Below are 17,997 nucleotides of genomic sequence, written 5' to 3'. Positions count from 1 at the left end.
TTGTATGATTATTACGATCATGATGTACAACAATAATGAATAGCCATAAAGGCGTACTTCACTTTGGGATTGAGACAATTGCATCTTGTGAATTTTATCAACTTTGTCTGTCACCTAGCGCATTATCAGAGGTACATGTTCACTTGGTCAAGCACCAGTATGTTGCGCGAACGGTTTTGAGTGAAAAAATAATTGTACGATGAACATATTGTTGCAACTTTTCTCCGGCTTAAAAAATGACAACAGAAATCCTCCAACTCCTCGCTTGGTCTATAAGGCCCCTAGGCCAAAGTCTATGATGCAAACAAAAGAAAGAGTAATGCCTCAAATAGCAGGCTGATAAACATCAGCAACGAATCTATCCCCCAGCGCCTCCCTAGCATCACGCCCCAACACCTCGCTCAAGTTACCCAAGAAATCATCAACGGCTTTCGGTCTCGCGCACGCAAACACCAACGCCCCGTTCTCGACACTCTTCTTCAGTTGCTCCCGCACACCCGGCTCAAGCATCGCATCTTGAGCTCTCTTCTTCCCCTTGTTACTTCCAGTCAGTCTCAGCACGTCGAAAAGCCCCTCTTCATCGGCTTCTTGCACCGCCTCACGTACAAGAGTCTCATCGGAGGCTTTGAACCCCGCAAAGAGACTGATGGTAGGGCTCTTCAGCGCGGGCGAGGATTGCAACCGCTGCAGACGGTTCTGTAGGAGGCCCCTCACTGGCGCCATCCCGGATCCGGTGGTGAAGATAATGGTTGGCACATCTTGGTTGCGCGCAATTTCTTCCAGGTGAGCTGAAGGGCGAATCTTGCAGGTCACGGCTCCGAAGGCCTCGAAGCAGTTGAGGTACCGGTCGGAGAATCTTCCGTTGGCATGGTGCTGCACGAGAAGATCAAGGGTGTTACCCTCTGCACACTTGGTTCGCGATCTGTCGGAGGCGATCGAGTACTCCCTCGGCTGGATTGTGGGCATTGCACTGCAAAGGGCGTCCAGAGTCACCGTCTGCCTCCATTTTGAAGGAACCAGATGCACAGCATCTTCGATCGGAAGCTTGGTCAAGCTCTCCAGGCCTGTGATGGAAAGACCTTCCGCCCACGCCGCAGATTTGAATGGCTGTTCCAAGTCTGCAAAGCACTGCAGGAATTCCCCGACCGGAGGCTCCCCGGGAAGTGTCAAGACCTCCTCAGACCGAAGACCGAGGGCTTCGAGAACACGAGAGACTTTGGTCTTGGAGTTGGGGGGAAGGATCCAAAGACTACCCATGGTAGGGTATTCGCGATCACCCAAGTCAAGGGTGACCCTCTTCATGCCATCCGCTGCAGCCCCCATGACAGGCTGGCCTACGACCTTGGCTTGAAACCACGGCCTAGTGTCAAACGGCCGGGCAGGTCGGGTAACTCGCTGCAAAGGACTTCCTTCCGGGTCCTCCGGGCTAGCCTTCTGCAGCGCGGTAAGGCACTGATCGAAGAACTGCCCAAGAATCGACCAGGGCGGGTTCTCAGCCCCGGTGTCGGCCTCACGCATACCGATGAGCCGCTGAGCGTCGCCCTTGCTCAGCAACTCCTCAAGGTCCATAGCTGCCTGATTGTACGTATCCGGATACTCCAGCGAGCCATTCGCAAAGATCGCATACCGACACGACAAGCCCTTGTTCCTCGCGAGCGCATCCGCAAATGCCTTGCCATTCTGGGGAATCTCTCCTCGGCCAGTCGTGCTGGCGACGATGACCAATACGTCATCAGACTCAATCATGGAGATGGGCAGGGCGTTGAGTGTGCACGGTGGCACGACGGTGCCTAGCTTGGGGTTGACCTCGCACGCGTGCTGCAGCTGCGCGCACAGCCTCTTACACAGCTTGATCGCGACGTTGCCCGAGCTGCAGAATCCGATGTAGATCCTGCGCCCGGGCCCGCGAGGAGACAACGGTGTCAGGGGCGTTAGGGGTCTGACAGGAGGGGGCACGGGTAGGAATGCGGTGCCGAAGGGAGATACTGGCGTTACTGGTCGCGTGAGGGAAATCGATGGCACCGGGATTGAGATGTTGAGCTTCGTGTCCGATGCGGGATGCGGCCGTGTGCGAGGGGCTTGTCGCTCCCGGCGCCAGGCCTTGATGGGATCTTGGGCGTGGCGGCAGATGAGCGGCTTTGGCTGGTAGTTTGGGGAACCGCCGCGGTGCCAGAGAGGAATGATGGACCCTTGCGGAGGAGCAAGCCAGTATGGGTCTGAGGGGAGGCGGAAGCCGTTGTTCATGAGGTGCTCGTCGTCGAATTGGGTGAATTGCTCTGCTGCGCCGAGAGAATCTGACATCCTTACGCCTGCCTGAGCGAAGGACCAGTACGTGGCGTAGTTGAGCTCGAGCTGCGCGCGAGACTGCATGATATTGTAAGCATGATTCCCGAGGGTTGCAGAAAAGAGCTTACCAAGACAGCTAGACGTTCATAGTCTGGCAAGTCGTCAACATCCCCATCGACCAAGCCAATCGCCTTGGCGATCTGGGGAAGTGCGTTGTAGCGGAAGGAATCTGCAAGATTACGAACGCCAATCTCGGCATCCATGAACCTGTAGGCTGGTTAGGCACGTCATTGAGGCGAGGCAGAAGCAAGGAAAACTCACCACCCGATGAAGGGCGCTGCTGTATACTGAACGCCGCCAATGCTGAAGCCAAGGCGGCTCAATGCTGGAGCGGGAACCCAACGCAGGCCAAGGGTCTCGAGCCCGGGATGCTTTGGATGGCGAATCTGCACCAGCGGGAAAGCATCCTTGGGTAGCTCGGTGATGACGGGTTCTTGGCCTTCGGCCATGGTAACGAGAGGGAGGAGATCCCATTGTGAGCGGAATCGCGGCGGTGTCCAGCCCAATTCGATGATGGCGTTTGTCAACTCGACGTTGGCGGGGTCTCCAAGGATTTCACCATTGGATTGTTGATACTTGACGGTGTTAGTGGTGTAAGTGAGGGGTCAAGGTGAAAGAAGAACTCACTCCTGCAAATGACAGCAGTTGGGAATTCCAGATCATCGGACCACGGCTGTTGATATCCCTCGGAGGAAAGACGAAGACTAAAATGAGTCAGCCAAGTTTATTGACAGGGATAACAAACAAAATACCTGTAGGGTTGATTTCGCCAGAGTTGTAGGCAACTTTGAGATTCTCAATCAAAGTCTCGGCCATCTTCTTGCTCGTCCTGACGTGCCTCAAGTCACACAGCCTTCAAAAGTCAATTAAGAGCCCAAATAATTCAGACGGGTTACACGTACCTCAGGTTTCTGTATTCGGACCTCATGATGCACTTTCGTGCGTGCTTCCATGCCGTCCGAAGACCAAACTCGAGCTCTTCGAATGTCTGCGTCCAGAGACCGCCAACAAGACCGTCTGTCGTTGTGGGTGGTGCTTCTGGTCCGCAAGACGCGGATGTGAACCTGCCCTCTGTTGAGTTCTTCTGAATCTCCTGAAGAACCTCATGTGCGCGGTGGTGGAGTTGCTCCATCGTCAGGAGCCCATCCTTGTACATCTGCTGCAGGAAGTCGAGGGCATCTTCGCGGACTTGGGCATAAGACTGATTTCGGCCAACACGATCCTCGTCCATATGCGTCATGCGACCCGATTGGCAGAATTTTGGCGTGCATCCTGTCGAAGCCAATGAAGGGTATTGCTCGCGGATGTTGGCGAATTCTTGCTCGACCGAGATCGGCCGGGGCGGCACCGCGAGGGTGCTCTGCAGGAAAGGACATGCCATATCTGCCTTGTGTGATGTGATCGATCAGATGTGGGGGCGGGACGAGACCGACAGGAACGTCGACTGCTTATTTTCCCCGGATTTTCAAGGGTAGATCGAGAATGCAACTCAATGCATAAGAGAGTGAGTACAAAGAGTTGCTTGATTGCTGGGGCTAGTCAGAGTGGATCTCTCGGTGAAAATTGGCGATGGCGACATCAAGCGAATGACTAAGTTGTGTGAATGCTGATGAAGCTCTCTTGATGATCCGGACTGAACAAAACAAAAAGAGGGGATGAAGCTCAACTTTATACGGGAAACAAGATGCAACTAATAATACCAAGCTGAAATTTGGGACGGTCAAATGTTTGGTTGCCTGGCCTGCCATGACTTCCAGTTTCGGCCGACATCACCGTCTGATATTGGACACACCGGTTCTGTCCTAAGCCACTGGCCCCCTTTCCATCCCAAAACTATTGCACATCAATCAACCTCGTGCTCAGAGTAGCACATCCAGCAATGGCTTTTAGATTGGGTAGCACAAACTGTCTCAGGCAACCGGTGCGAGTGCTGCTGAATGGCTGAAGAACTGCAAGGGGCATGTTCAAAAATGCTGTCAGCCCCATCCAGTAAGAGACGTTTCCCAAAGCCACCGCCATGGGCCGTACCCCTCCATCACGAATCCTCAAGAGTATCAACATGGACTTTAGAGTGGGGGATGACGCGGGGGAAGAGTCTTAGCGCTGCTGCGCGATGCCTGTTTTTGGGGGTCCTTCGGGACCGATGCCAAAGGCTGGCTGACCGACCTGTCGAGGCTGAGTTCCTCTCACTCCCGTTATGCACAGCCGGCGCCCGAACACTTCACAGAGGCGTTATTTCGCTGACAAAAAACTGATCCCAAGGCAACGCTACGAGTTGCATTTTGTCAGCCAAGAACCGCTCCTGCGAGGCTCTGACTTACAAAACGCCTCTGGCAACTGGAACATCGCGTGGAGGATGAAAGCGAGTAATTCAATTAGCTAACAACTGCGACCTTGGCTGACTTCAGCTGAACTTCGGAGCGTCTGCGCATTGTCGTAATTAGGCAGGTCGACGACATGTGTGTGTAATATCTAGGCCACTTTCAGCTGCATCAACTGAGCTAATTTGATCGACCAGTGGTGGTTGAACACAAGGGAAGCGTCGAATGTGGGATGGAATGCGATGATCTGGTTGCCCCCAAGTCTTGTCCGTGACTCTTGTCATACGGCCTAACTCCTTGCCATCTCCCGGCGGAGACTTCTTGCGCACGCAACTCGCGTGGAAGCCGGCGCCATCGTTGCATTCAACGAAGCCTCAATTGCCTTCGGGGCCTCCTCGTGGTTTCATTGACAGTTGTGTCGTCAAACTAGTGATCTGAGTGCGACGGAAGCTTCGGATAGAATATTCGACGACCATGTGTTCTGGAAAGGAGGTCTGCGGCAACTCTCCGGAGACCACGAGGACGTAACAGCGTACAGAGACATGGAGGCGCTGATCTAGAAGCCTTCGTGGAAAATCAGCTTGGCAAATTTCCATCTTTCGCAACCCGAGCCGACAGGCTGGGCGGCCGAATTTGATAGACTATCGCCCAGCCTGCATCAAAACCTCGAGAGAAAACCACATGGTAAACAATTAAACTGGGGCACGTTTCGTGTAACCATGAACGTGTTTTGAGAAATAACATTCGACGGACTCATTCGGTCGCGAAGATCTCCCCTCTGACAGAGGGTGGCTTGAAACCTGGATGAAGTGTCAAGGCGGTGGCACTGCATAGTGTTGAACCCGCGCGGATAGATCTGCAATACCGAATCTGACAGCGGTCCCGGTCCGCTGTAGCGCAAGCCGCAGCCGGCGATGCAAGCGTCTTCCGTATTAACTGGTGCTGGCATGCTTCCCTCGGCCGATCGCTTGATGCATCGAAGAGGAGCTTCCGAAGCTTTCGCGACGTCGCCAAGGGTATTGGCAAACTCTTCAGACTCTAAATGACACTTGACATGTAGTAGGTCTGCGAAGATGATGTAGATACGAGCATAAGCTTCGAGCAGGAGCTTCATAACACGCCCTAATTGAAAACGAGGAGTTCCGATCGTCTGGGGTTAGATTGAGGCCGGCCAGTGAGTACATCTGTGCTGGTGGTGGACGTGTGCCTCATTGAGTCGTCTTCCAGTACCGTTCGTTCTCCGAATGTTGCTTGCCCGGACGTATCCGGCTGCCAGGGGCATTCGGAACTCGGGGGAAATCAGACGCTGATGGAATCACGATGATTGAACAATCGGGTGATGAAGTGAGATGAAAAAAGAACGTTGAGCTGTTGGAAAAGATTTGCTGATCGCCAGGTACCGCACCCTTGGTCAAAACTGGGCCGTGCACCCGACCAACATCAGACGCCGCATGAAGCACATGAAATCTATTGCAGTTGAAATATTTTTTGTCTAGATGATATCAATCCGTTGAACGAACTCCTTACTCCATCTCGATAGTGCCTAGTCATTGTTAGTTCAGCTGAAACGATGAGTCCAACAAGAGCACTTACCAGGAGGCTTGGAGGTAGTGTCGTAGGTCACTCTGGAAACGCCGTCGACCTCGTTGACGATGCGCCTGGAAATCTCACGAAGCAACTTCCAGTCGAACTCATAGGGCTCCGCGCTCATGAAGTCATCGGAGCAAACGGCTGCGGTCTGTTAGCCGCGAAGATCAAGTTAAGATGTTTGGAAGAAGTACCTCGTAGAATGACGATGTAGCCATAGACTCTGGCGTCGCCTGAGGGTAGTTTGATGTCAGTGTCTGTGATATCCGCATTGATGGTCAATATTCCTACCTTGCACTCCAACACTCTTGGTTGAATCCACGGCGGCATAAGCCTGAGACATGGAGTCGTAAACGCCAGCTTCCTTGATCATGGAAATGAAGATATGATCGGCCCTATGGTTTGTGAGCCACGATCTTAATTGAAGCGAGAAAGGAGATGACGAACTTCCTGCAGATCTCTACGCGCTCGGGCGTGACTTCGCCCAAGACTCGGATGGCCAAACCCGGTCCAGGGAAAGGATGCCTCATTACCAAGTCGCGGTGGATGCCTAGACTTTGACCAATGGCGCGGACCTCATCTTTGAACTATACAAAAATCAGCATGATGTTTGCAGACGGCCTTGTTTCTGCGAAGCCTTGTCCTGATTCAAGAGTATTACCATCTCTCTGAGCGGCTCCAGGAGCTGAAGTCCTTGCTATACCACAGTCAGCACCACGAATTAAGTGACTTGAGTTATAATGTTCGTTGAGCGTACCCCCTCAGTCATGCGCTTTGGCAGACCGCCGACATTGCTGGGGAAAGTCGTTAGTTACTGCTCATTATTGGTCATTTTGATCGGGAACATACTGATGGCTCTTGATGGTATGAGATGGGCCTCTGAAGCTAAGACTTTCAATAACGTCGGTATACAGGGTGCTGTACAAAGTTAGCCGACGGCATCTCAACGTGAATGATGCTACTTACCCCTGAAGGAACCACTTGACAGGCCCCGCGTTCTCGGTGTGCTTCGCCTCCTCCTCAATTCTGATGGCCTCCTTCTCGAAGAGGTCGATGAAGGTCTCTGTTGAGGTTGTTAGTTCTGAAATGTCGCGAGTTCTTTCACGATAAAGACTCGCCTCCGATAATCTTCTCAAGTCAGTCAATGGTATCAGCATGATAACGTAGACATTGAAACATACCTTTCGCTTCCTCTCGGGCTCAGTAACACCCTTCAGTCGGCCCAAGAACAGATCAGCTCCGTCCACAACGGTCAGGTTGATTCCGAGGTGCTCCTTCAGCGTCGCCTTGACCTCGGTGCACTCGTTCAGTCTCATGACACCGTTGTCGACGAGAATGGCGTGGAAACGGTCGCCGATGGCCTCCGTCATCAAACGGGCGGCGACTGTGGAGTCAACGCCGCCGGACACGGCACCAATGACCTGGGCGCGGTCCCCAACCAGCTTGCGAATTCGGGCAATCTCAGTTTCCTTGAACTCCGCCATCTTCCAATCAGGACGAGCGCCACAGATTTTCACAGCATAGTTCTTGAGAATATCAGTTCCACGGACGGAGTGGCTGATTTCGGGATGGAACTGAAGTCCTAGTAACCTGTTAGCAAAGGGGAGCATACAGATGGGTGAGCCTGAAGGATGTCGCTTGACGCATCAATTGACGTGCCCGTGGCGGCCAAGGGGTTAATCACCAAAGATCTTCTTGGTCTGGTGGGCAATGGCGGCGTAGGGGCTGTTGCGCGTAGTTCCGATTGTGACGAATCCTTCGGGAAGCTTGACAAGCTTGTCAAAGTGAGAGTTGATCACTGCAATGTGTAAGTATATGAGCACCGTATCATACCATAATGCTCACCTTCAGTGGTGTCTCCACCCAGGTCGGAGAGAAGAAGATCGATATGGTTGGCGCCGCCGACCTTCTGGATGTTGAGAGCTTTTCAAAGTTAGGATGTCCGATTCATAATCACAGAATAGTCTACGGATTTACTCACTTCCAAGACCGTACTCTCTGACATCTCCGCGCTTGACATTCTCAGGGTTGCTGATCCAGGCAATCTCCTGGCATCCGTAGCAGATTCCGAGGATGGGGACTCCGAGGTCGAAGACAGCGGGATCAACGTGCGGGCTGCCTTCATCGTAAACCTGATGCCGTTAGTTTGTCAACAGCGATAAAGAAGCCCGGGAACTTTACGGAAGCCGGTCCGCCCGAAAAAATGATTCCGACAGGCTTAAAAGGCAAGTCGGCAAGCTTCGTGTTGCAGGGGAGCATCTCCGCGTAGACGTTGAAGCTTCGGAGACGACGAAGGACTGCGGAGGCTCAGTAAGAAATTTGAATATTTCGGGGCGAGTGAAGCCGTACTCAAATGACTGGTCTGACTACCAAAGTCGAGAACCAGGATCGTGTCGAAAAGACTGTGCGGCGGCGCCGCCTGTTCGAGAATGTCACCCATCTTGGAGTAGGACTGATGTCGCAAAAGATGCTTGAAGGGATGTCTAGACCGGAGACTATCGGGGCTTTGTGGTTGAAGCAACGTCCACACAGCAACGAGGGTAAAGTTGTCGTCGCGAGAGCCTGTGAATCACCCCGCGATGCCCCTCCGATTTTTTTTTTCTTATCGCGATAAGCAATCGCAGCGCGAGTCGCGGGGTTCTCAGCCACAGCACAGACCCCCTGTCAGGTCCAGGGCGCCCCTCCTCAGCTGAACATGGTGAATTACGAAGTCAATTCCTCACTCACACACCAACAACTCATGTCGAATTCCATGGCCGCTTCAACTAGCACCGGCCGCTACAATGGGACGGAACAATTGCCAAGATCTGGGTCTTTTTTAGACTTGGATTGACACTAAATGCGGCTTGTTTTGTGTGCGTTGTGAACAAGGCCACTTGACCAAATCTGACCACAGCGAGACCCGATTTCCTGTGAGAGTTGACTGATGGTGGAAATGATTAGATTTTGAGTACTGAAGTACGAATAACCTCGTTATCAATGCGCCAATGAAGCGGCGTGAGGTTGAAGAAAGTCAGTAAAACTAAATCGATGAGTGAGTGAGCAGTCATTGAATTTGTGGAGTAAGTAGGTACATCGAGACCCTCACTTATTTGCGTTTGCCCTTGCTGAAACCCCTGCAACCTAAGGCCACTTGCACCCTTTTTCCCCCATTGGTCGGGGAGAAAAAACGCGTTTTTGCCCACTTCTAGCGCGAATAACGCAGTGCGTGCAGTATGTGCCCGAATAAAAAAGATACCGCTATAATCAGTGAGATCAAGGCTATTAATTGGTATCTTTTTTGTTTGCGTGTATTGACTTTTCATTTTTCGTTATTTTTACCAAGGTAGTTAGGTGAAAATCGTCCGTTTTCACGAAGTTCGCAAAAATAGGATATTTTCGCCTAATTCCTACGCGCTTAGCTAATTAAGAATATTAAAAATGAAAAGTCGATGAATGCGAATAAAAAGAGTACTGTTCGATTGCCCTGATCTTACTGATTTTAGAGGTATCTTTTTTACTCGGGCGCATACTGCACGCACTACGTTATTCGCGAAAACGTTGTCAATTGACGTCGAAAAAAGGCGTGTGAGAATGCCCGAAAATGCCGCATTTGCAGGGGTTTCGGCAAGGGCAAACGCAAATAAGTGCTGTAGTGACGTTTCCCAAATGCTGGGTGCCTATGAGGTCATCATTCCAAAATCGAGGGACCAGAAAGCACAAGAACCGCAAAACAGAAGCCACAACATCCAATCCAGCACAAGAAAACCCATGACTGCCTAGAGATTCTTTGCCGGCGATGAGAAATCAAGTCTGTTGAACAACATGTACGAGATTTACGCTGTAAGTGCATGAAAGTTCTTGCCCGTGGAGCATGTCCATACGGAGCGTGTGAATGCCTGCAGTATACTCACAGAGCAACCCTAGGCGGGCGCTGCCGCAGCCTTCACTGTCGACTGTTTGGTCTACCCTCTTGACACGCTCAAGACCCGGTACCAAAGCCAAGACTTTGTTAAGACCTATGCATCTTCACCAGGAAGCCAGGCGCCGCTGTTCCGCGGCCTCTACCAAGGCATCGGAAGTGTAGTCCTCGCAACTCTGCCAGCCGGTGAGTGCTCGCAGACGACATTTAACCCCTTAATTAGCATATTCTTGATTGGAGCAACCCGGCTAATCACGTGTGGAAACCATAGCTGGCATCTTCTTCGCGACATATGAAAGCATGAAAAAGACCATTTCCAGCACGGTTTCAGTCCCGCAACCCATTGTCCACGCCTCGGCCTCGGCCGTCGCGGAGATGGGATCATGCTTGGTCCTTGCACCGGCCGAAGTCATCAAGCAGAACGCCCAAATGCTGCGACGACAGGACCCTGGAAATCCCGCCAATGGGAGCGGGAGCAGCGGCAGCCGCAAGTCAACGTCCCTCGAGGCATTGCGACAAGTCACACGTTCCGGGGCCCAGAGACGGCTGTTTTCAGGTTACACGGCGTTGGTCGCGCGCAATCTCCCCTTCACGGCGATACAGTTCCCTATCTTTGAGCATGTGAGAACGTCCGTCTGGGAGTCGAGGGCCAAAGGGCCGGCGGCTAGCGAGGAGCAGGGCCTTATCGAGACGGCGGTGGTGACGGGCACGAGTGCAGGTGCGGCTGGGGCGTTCGCGGCATGGATTACGACGCCGAGCGATGTTGTCAAGACGCGGATGATGTTGAGCGCCGGCGAGGGCGGCAATGGTTCGTCGCAGCAATCAGGCAAATCAGGGCCGGCAGAGAAAACCCGTGGAAGCTTGGAGGTGACGCGCGACGTCTACCGGCAGCACGGCGTGCGCGGGCTCTTCCGTGGAGGGCTGTTGCGAGCCGGCTGGACGGCGCTAGGCAGCGGGCTTTATCTGGGAACGTACGAGATGTCAAAGGTCTGGCTCACTCGCGGGAAAGACGAATCGGAAGTTGTTGGAGGGCTGTGACGGGCGATAGGGGTTGCATTGGACAGCAAGGTGCATCGTGGAAGAGGCGGTGACGGCTGAGTGTCGTTGGTGCGCTGTAGGTTATGTACAGATATAGAACAAGGGCAGATGGGATGGAGGGTGGCTTCCGAAGGTGAGTCGAGAGTTCCTGTCTGCATTATCAGTCGGAGGCAAGAGGAAAAGAGAGAGGAAGCAGAGGTCCGAAACACGGTCTGGCATCATGCTGCGGCAGGGTTTTGGGGTGGATCATGACCGGTGTGTGTCCCGTCCACGTCCCCAGCAGGACCCGACATCAGTGTCGAGACCGAGACCGCCCTGCCCTGCGCTGCGGAGACGCAAGATCTGTGGCAACGGTCAGGGGTACGGGATGGAGGACCCGGGGTAGCCCAGGCCAGTCATCCGGGTGAAATACCCTGACCAATCGAGACTCTCCAGCCTGGCGGGAGAGGGACCGCAAACCTGCAGCATGTAATAGATGCGAGGCGGCATCAACAAATGGAGACGGCACATCCACCTTGAGTGCTCTGCATTATCTCTGTCCTGTGCTGTAAATCCACGTTTCTTGCAATCTTTGTGCCAGTGGTCTTCCATATCCGCGACCGTTGTGTTAGTGGCACGGCTAGACGTTTCGGTCGGTCATGGCTCGGCGTAGCCTCTGAAGAATGCGGGGGACCAGTTCCGACCATCGAATTCTCGCCCTAAATTGATGCGAAGTCTGTCTGGTTCAAGCGGCAACTCGCCGCCTTTCGTCCGGTATCTTTGTTGGTCCCTTTTGCCAACTCAATGTTTGCTTGCCGTGGTCTCGGCGTTCCCTGCAGCTTGCTTTGGCTATTTGGCCAGCGCTCAACAGTCCTGGAAGCCTGTCCGTGGAACGTAGTTCCCCAATAACGAAAAAAGGCTGAAAGTCAAATCCATGGCGGACTGCAGACTGCATAGCGGCACGTCCAGGTCGCGAAATTGCGTCTCTGGCATCAGAACCACGCGCGATTGCGCAATCTTGGACTGGCGCTCTTTCGCCATCGCTGTGCACTACGATCGTCCATGCAAGCGGCCGGAATTTTTTTTGAGATGATCCATAGCCCGGCGCGCCGCAAAATGCTATGCGAAGGGGACTCCCAAACATGGTTGAGGGATGAACACCGCTTCTTTGATGGTTGGTCAGCTGTTCTTGACTCGTTCCGAGTCGCTCGATGGTGTAGTCCTCGACCCACCAGGCTTGGGTTAGGCAATCCCGTGTCCAAAAGACGTTTCCTCGATGTCCCTGCCGAGACGTACCTGACTCCCGACTCCGGAATCCTCTTATATGTTGAGGCGCTCTCAGATTTCCACACCTCTGAAGTCCTCTCTGAAGTCCTCAACCCTCTTGTTGTTTCGTTATTGCTCGTTCTCATCTTGTTTGAAAGATACCCTAGAGCCCTCGAATTTCTGTTCAAGCAGCATCACTTCTGACCTGACGGTTTTCCAGAGTCATCACCAACAAACACATCTTTTGGGATTAGCCGGCCTTGGGCATTCACACTTTCAGCTCATCCTCGGATCACAACCACAATGACTGCTGTTACGTCCCTCAGGGTAACAGACCCTCTTGCACCGCAAACCAAGGAAAACGCAGTGGTCAACGTCGCCGAAGTCGACGTCAACGACAACGACAGATTCATTGTCCACTCGCCATACACAGACCCGGAGCACTTGCTGGACCTCGAGACCCTCGACAATGAGAACGCCCTTCTTGCCAGAGCCTTGTCTCACTTGGAATGCCTCCGCGCAGACTACGCCACGGCCGACTATGTCGAATCTTTCAACTGGGGAGACGTCATGCGCGAACTCAAAACCCTTGTCCAGACAACGGGTAAATCGTACAAGGAGACTTCCTTCTACATTGTGGCGTTCCGCTCGCAAATTCCACCCACAACAGTCTATGGCGACCTCGGAGTTCTGGACAAAGCAGCCCACGCTGAGGCCAACCAAGTTGGGGGTTTCTTGAAGTATGAAGAAAGTTACAATCAAGAAGAATTCGACTAACCGCATGCAGATACTGGTTCGGGAGCCCTGATGCTGAAGGACGAAACCTCGCAACTTGCGTTTGGAGGTCCAGACCTGACGCCGTCAAGGCTGGCCATGGCCCTGCTCACCGCAAAGCAAGTCGTGCGACTGCATCCATGTACTCATTCTGGCGGATTGATCGGCACCGATTGGTGATCCACGAGGGCGCACAAAGCTGGGAGATTATCGACTGGACAGACTAGAAGGTTTTCGAAAGATTGACGACCGAGAGGAAAAGTAACTGATGACGGCGTTTGGATACCTTGGGTAGAATGTCGCAATCGCGCCGGAAAATGAGCAAAGTTAACGACCATTGGTGGCGTACGGTAGATGGGATTGGAGGGCATTTCGGTAGCATCGTTTGTAACGGCCACACACGACGTGTTGAATTCATAGACAGCGTAAGCGTAATACATGGACGCCTTGGACAAATCTTCTTTGCTACCGCGACTTTCTCTTCTGTGACAGTCGTCGGGCCATCGTTTCGACCAGAGCAGAGCTTGCTGTGACAGAACGCCGTCCCAAGGTTCGGTGAAGCGTGTGCCAAGTGGTGGTGGGCAGGGTGTAAGTGTCGAGTTGTTCGAGTTGCCCATATTCCTTCGACGTTTTGGGGTCCGGGTCGGCACGGAACACCCCCCGAGTGATATCGCAAAATGATGCTCAGGAGCAGACGAACAAAATGGAGGACATTTTGTAGTAGAAGACGAAGGGTAGCGGTCGAGGTGCGGCGAGATGAGACGACGTTGAATTTAAACTCGAATTGAGTGCTTTCGGCGTGGGGGGAAGTGTGGGATGCCCTCCCCTTCAGGACATGGCGTGTGGAATCTGTTACGGATCACCGTGGGAGGGAAAGGATGGCGGGCGTCGGCGCCAGAGGTGGCGGCTACTGGCGGTCCTCGACAGCTGCAGGGCTAGTCTTGAGGGGTGGTCTTAACCTGAAGGAGGGGTGAGCTCGCTCGCGAATTACATAAGCCACTACACTAGTCCTCGAGGCCAGCAGCGAAGCAGCACCCGCTGGAACCTGGAGGCCACACTGCAAACCAGCGTCAGTCACTGAAGAAAGACACCCGCAAATTCTGCCCCTGGCCACCGCCCTCAGCGCCCACAATCCCTCCCACAATTCGTTGTAGCGAAAAGTTCGATATTTCGCATCACGACGAGCCCCTCGATCCCGACGCCAAGATCGCGACACCCACGATTCCGCAGCCGCAGAACCGACGCCGTCAGAATTTTTGACTCCTGCACGAATCCCCGATCGTATCGCAAAAATGGCGGATGCTATCAAGGAGGTGCCGCTCAAGGCGGTCCAAGTTGAGGCCCTGGTGAGTCCTGCCAAATCCTGCCCCACCTCGCCTTTGCAGTCGAGATGGTGGCACACGTCCGAAAGCCACATGGGCACCTGTCGCTGACATTATGCGCCCGTAGGTGGTGATGAAAATCGTCAAGCATGGCTCTGCGACCTTCCCCACGACCGCTACCGGTGCCATCGTTGGCATGGACAACGAGGGCGTCCTCGAGATCACCAACTCCTTCCAGTTCCCCACGGTCGACGTCGCCAACACCGACAGCCACCAGAACGACGCCTCTGCCCTCGCTGCCGCCGCTCCCCGCCAGAAGGCCAACATCGCCTACCAGAACGAGATGATCAAGCACCTGAAGGAGGTCAACGTCGACGCCAACAACGTCGGCTGGTACACTTCTGCTGCCATGGGCAACTTCGTCAACCTCAGCTTCATCGAGAACCAGTTCCACTACCAGAAGGAGAACGAGCGCACCATCGCTCTCGTCCACGACGTCAGCCGCAGCTCCCAGGGCTCCCTCAGCCTGCGCGCCTTCAAGCTTACCCCGACCTTCATGGAGGCTTACAAGGAGAACAAGTTCACCACTGAGAGGTACGATATGGAGCACCGCGCGAATTTCATGGCAAGGTCACGTTTGCTAACACATGTCTCCGTCACAGCCTGCAGAAGTCCAAGCTGTCCTTCAAGGACATTCTCGCCGAGCTCCCTGTCGAAGTCCACAACACCCACCTCCTGACGTCCTTCCTGCACCAGCTCCCCCAGATCCCCCAGCAGGACAAGATCGAGCCCCCCACTTCTCTGTCGGACCTGCGCGAAGACCCCATCAAGCAGCCGCTGCACCCCTCGGTGGACAACCTCGACCTGTCGATAGACCCCTTCCTTGAGAAGACGTGCGACCTCCTGCTCGAGAGCATCGAGTCGCACTACACCGACCTCAACAACTTCCAGTTCTACCAGCGCCAGCTCGGCCGTGAGCAGGCCAAGATCACGCAGTGGCAGACCAAGCGCAAGGCGGAGAACGCGGCGCGCGCGGCGGCCAAGCAGACACCGCTGCCCGAGGATGAGTGGCAGAGGCTGTTCAAGCTCCCCCAGGAGCCCAGCCGGTTGGAGGGCATGCTCAACGCGAAGCAGGTGGAGCAGTACAGCAAGCAGGTGGACGGATTCACGGCCAACATCAGCGCCAAGATGTTCGCCGTCAGGGAGAACCTGCTGCCCAAGCACGCTTAGGAGGCGTGAGGAAAAGGGGCAGTGGCAGGCTCGGTTGTCGGTGTCATCGTATGCGAATCGGATACGACGGATTCAAGAAGAACAAAGGGTCGAGGGGAAGGGCAAAGACAAAAAAGAAGAGTTGATTACCTTACCTTAGAGAACGGGTGTTCTGGGAATGATGAATGATCTGGGAAGCGGATCAAGCATTCGAAACGGCGTTACGGTAATTAGTCCCAGGCAGAGTGTATCGAGTCGATATTCGATGTTTTTCTTGCATACCAAAGCGACGGTTCAATTCCTCTCCCTTGGGTTCTCTGCTGGCTGAAGCTGGCCAGGGAGTTGTTGTTGTTGGCAACTGGGAGTAAAGGGCTGGTGGCAGACGAGGCCATGGCACGGAAAGGGCATGTTGATCCTGGGGGAAGTATAATGGTGCAAACCAGAGCACGCACGTTATATCTCGGCAAGTCATAAGTTCTAGATAGCTTCGACGTCGAGGTTGGCGCCTGTATTGCGTCCAGAGAGTACGTCAGACAGAGAAGTTGAACATGATGATTTACCACTTAAGTTTGGCCGGACCGGTCGGCGTCAGAAGCCTCAGTTCGCCTTACCGTCCCATGTTACTGTGCTTCAAGGTACTTCACTAAAGGTAGGATGTGTTACTTGGTGCCACGGTAGCCTCTTTACAACGTGAGTGAACACTACATAGCACGTCCTCAAGGAAGGTTTGCATGATTCGCATGGCCGTGTTGAGTTCCTGGGAAACTCAGTCGAGAGGAGGTAGGTGGTGCGTGTTGCCCGAGGCATGGTGGGGCAATTTCGAGGGGTTTCACACTGGAAAGAGACTAGCGCGTGAAAACGGTAAAACAAGGGGAAACAAAAGGGACTTTGAATGGTTGGGTTGACCTCTCAGATCGAGTCTCGGCGGCACGCAGGTCTGGACTGATGCTCCCAAGTGAAGAAGTACTTACTGCATAGTACACCTCGCAGTCCCGAGTGCAGTGCCATGGGCGAGGAGGGGCAAAGCTCTAGGTGGGCTGTGGGCTCTAGGCTTAATCACAAAATGGCTGTCCAGATGGACCCCATCAGGGTTCACGAGGTACCTGTGGCCTATCGAATTTGCATGTGGCCGGGCAACAATACGAGTAAGGCTGCAAGTACGTGAGCTTGGCCGGCCTCTTCAAATTTTTTACCCGACCTAACCTTACCTCACCTTACCTCCGAGCAGGTCGGCCCCGGGTTGGGGATGCTGGAGCTGTTCCGATCAGCACTGATAAAAAACGAAGCTCCAATTCAGCACGGTTGCACGTTAACAGAGCTACTTGAGTGAGCTCTGCGGGTGGCGGAGGAAGCTCATTCCAAGCTTGCTCCCTTGGGCCTAGCCATCCCTTTCCATGTGGTGGCTTGTTGAACGGTTTAGGTGCCAGGTAGACGTAGAGGCAGAGGAAAAAAATCCAAAACACCAATTGAGTTGACGTTGGATGAGACAGCGGCACCAGGCACGCGCGGGGTCGAATTGGAACCTCCTCATCCAATCCTGACGAGTTTTGCATAGGCACACAGGGCAGTTGGGAATGAGCTGAGCCAGCCCTTCGTTCAGTCTTCCCTTCCAGGAGGCATTGGTGCCATTGTAAGTGAGCCTTGAAGTCAGACATGGCCATTGTCTGTCTGTTCTTTGCCGAGAATGCAAAAGGTCCCTTGGGTTCCTCCTCGAGTGAAAGGTCCGGAGGACGTACCTAGGTAGGTAGAGTAGGTACTATGTAGAGACGTGGAGAGTGAGAGACAGAGGCAGTGGCGGGGCATGAAGGGGAAGGGGCCCCTGGACGTCTACTATGTACTGCGTACATTGCAAAAAGTGGTGTCGGATCATCGAGTCGATAGCTTGGATGTACCTCTTGCTATCGCGGCTGCCGTGTCAGCTCCCAAAGTCTCTTCCATCCTCTCGGCCTCTCCCTCTTTCCCATCTCAATGGAAGGTCTCAACCAGGGAGAGGAAGGCGCTGGAACCCCACCTCACCTGCCACACTTGCTGCACCTGCTGCACCTGGTTGAACTTTTTTGCCCCGCCTCTGGCTGAGGTCCAGTGTCCCCCCTCCAACACGGTGCGATGCCCCTCCCACCTCACCCCTCCCCCTCCTTCCCTCCAGTCACCACTCACCACTCGCAAAGGTAAGGTAGGTAGGTATTGTCCAGGCACCGCGCAACGCCGACCAGCGAGCGACAAGTCCAATCCCAAGCACACCCAGCAGAAATTT

The 17,997-nt window shown here is 53.8% G+C and overlaps 5 protein-coding genes across 5 annotated transcripts; 3 read left to right on the top strand and 2 right to left on the bottom strand.

Moving 5' to 3' along the window:
• Positions 1-324: 324 nt before the first annotated feature.
• NOS2 (Nitric oxide synthase, inducible) lies at positions 325-3,727 on the bottom strand (the record flags this gene model as incomplete). The annotated part of the gene is made up of 6 exons (XM_036642132.1): positions 325-2,364; positions 2,415-2,553; positions 2,608-2,921; positions 2,974-3,050; positions 3,099-3,199; positions 3,249-3,727. 6 exons carry the CDS (start codon positions 3,725-3,727, stop codon positions 325-327), a joined length of 3,150 nt encoding a protein of 1,049 aa, XP_036493082.1.
• A 2,463-nt stretch (positions 3,728-6,190) lies between these two features.
• CGCS363_v010282 (GMP synthase) lies at positions 6,191-8,694 on the bottom strand (the record flags this gene model as incomplete). The annotated part of the gene is made up of 15 exons (XM_036642131.1): positions 6,191-6,210; positions 6,261-6,398; positions 6,449-6,487; positions 6,546-6,649; positions 6,702-6,841; positions 6,916-6,951; positions 7,012-7,048; positions 7,104-7,172; positions 7,221-7,315; positions 7,436-7,836; positions 7,939-8,052; positions 8,100-8,177; positions 8,236-8,386; positions 8,436-8,551; positions 8,604-8,694. 15 exons carry the CDS (start codon positions 8,692-8,694, stop codon positions 6,191-6,193), a joined length of 1,629 nt encoding a protein of 542 aa, XP_036493083.1.
• Positions 8,695-10,058: 1,364 nt separating this feature from the next.
• Positions 10,059-11,193, top strand: CGCS363_v010281 (putative mitochondrial carrier; the record flags this gene model as incomplete). Its single annotated transcript, XM_036642130.1, has 3 exons — positions 10,059-10,076; positions 10,161-10,341; positions 10,427-11,193. 3 exons carry the CDS (start codon positions 10,059-10,061, stop codon positions 11,191-11,193), a joined length of 966 nt encoding a protein of 321 aa, XP_036493080.1.
• A 1,548-nt stretch (positions 11,194-12,741) lies between these two features.
• Positions 12,742-13,439, top strand: CGCS363_v010280 (UPF0643 protein; the record flags this gene model as incomplete). The annotated part of the gene is made up of 2 exons (XM_036642129.1): positions 12,742-13,178; positions 13,226-13,439. 2 exons carry the CDS (start codon positions 12,742-12,744, stop codon positions 13,437-13,439), a joined length of 651 nt encoding a protein of 216 aa, XP_036493081.1.
• A 1,065-nt stretch (positions 13,440-14,504) lies between these two features.
• On the top strand, positions 14,505-15,764 carry CGCS363_v010279 (Eukaryotic translation initiation factor 3 subunit H; the record flags this gene model as incomplete). Its single annotated transcript, XM_036642128.1, has 3 exons — positions 14,505-14,558; positions 14,662-15,128; positions 15,197-15,764. 3 exons carry the CDS (start codon positions 14,505-14,507, stop codon positions 15,762-15,764), a joined length of 1,089 nt encoding a protein of 362 aa, XP_036493770.1.
• Positions 15,765-17,997: the final 2,233 nt, after the last annotated feature.

The sequence above is a fragment of the Colletotrichum siamense genome (assembly GCF_013390195.1).
Source record: "Colletotrichum siamense strain Cg363 chromosome Unknown KSG_Cg363_contig06, whole genome shotgun sequence".
NCBI lineage: Eukaryota > Fungi > Ascomycota > Sordariomycetes > Glomerellales > Glomerellaceae > Colletotrichum > Colletotrichum siamense.
This window is presented reverse-complemented; position numbering and strand designations above follow the sequence as displayed.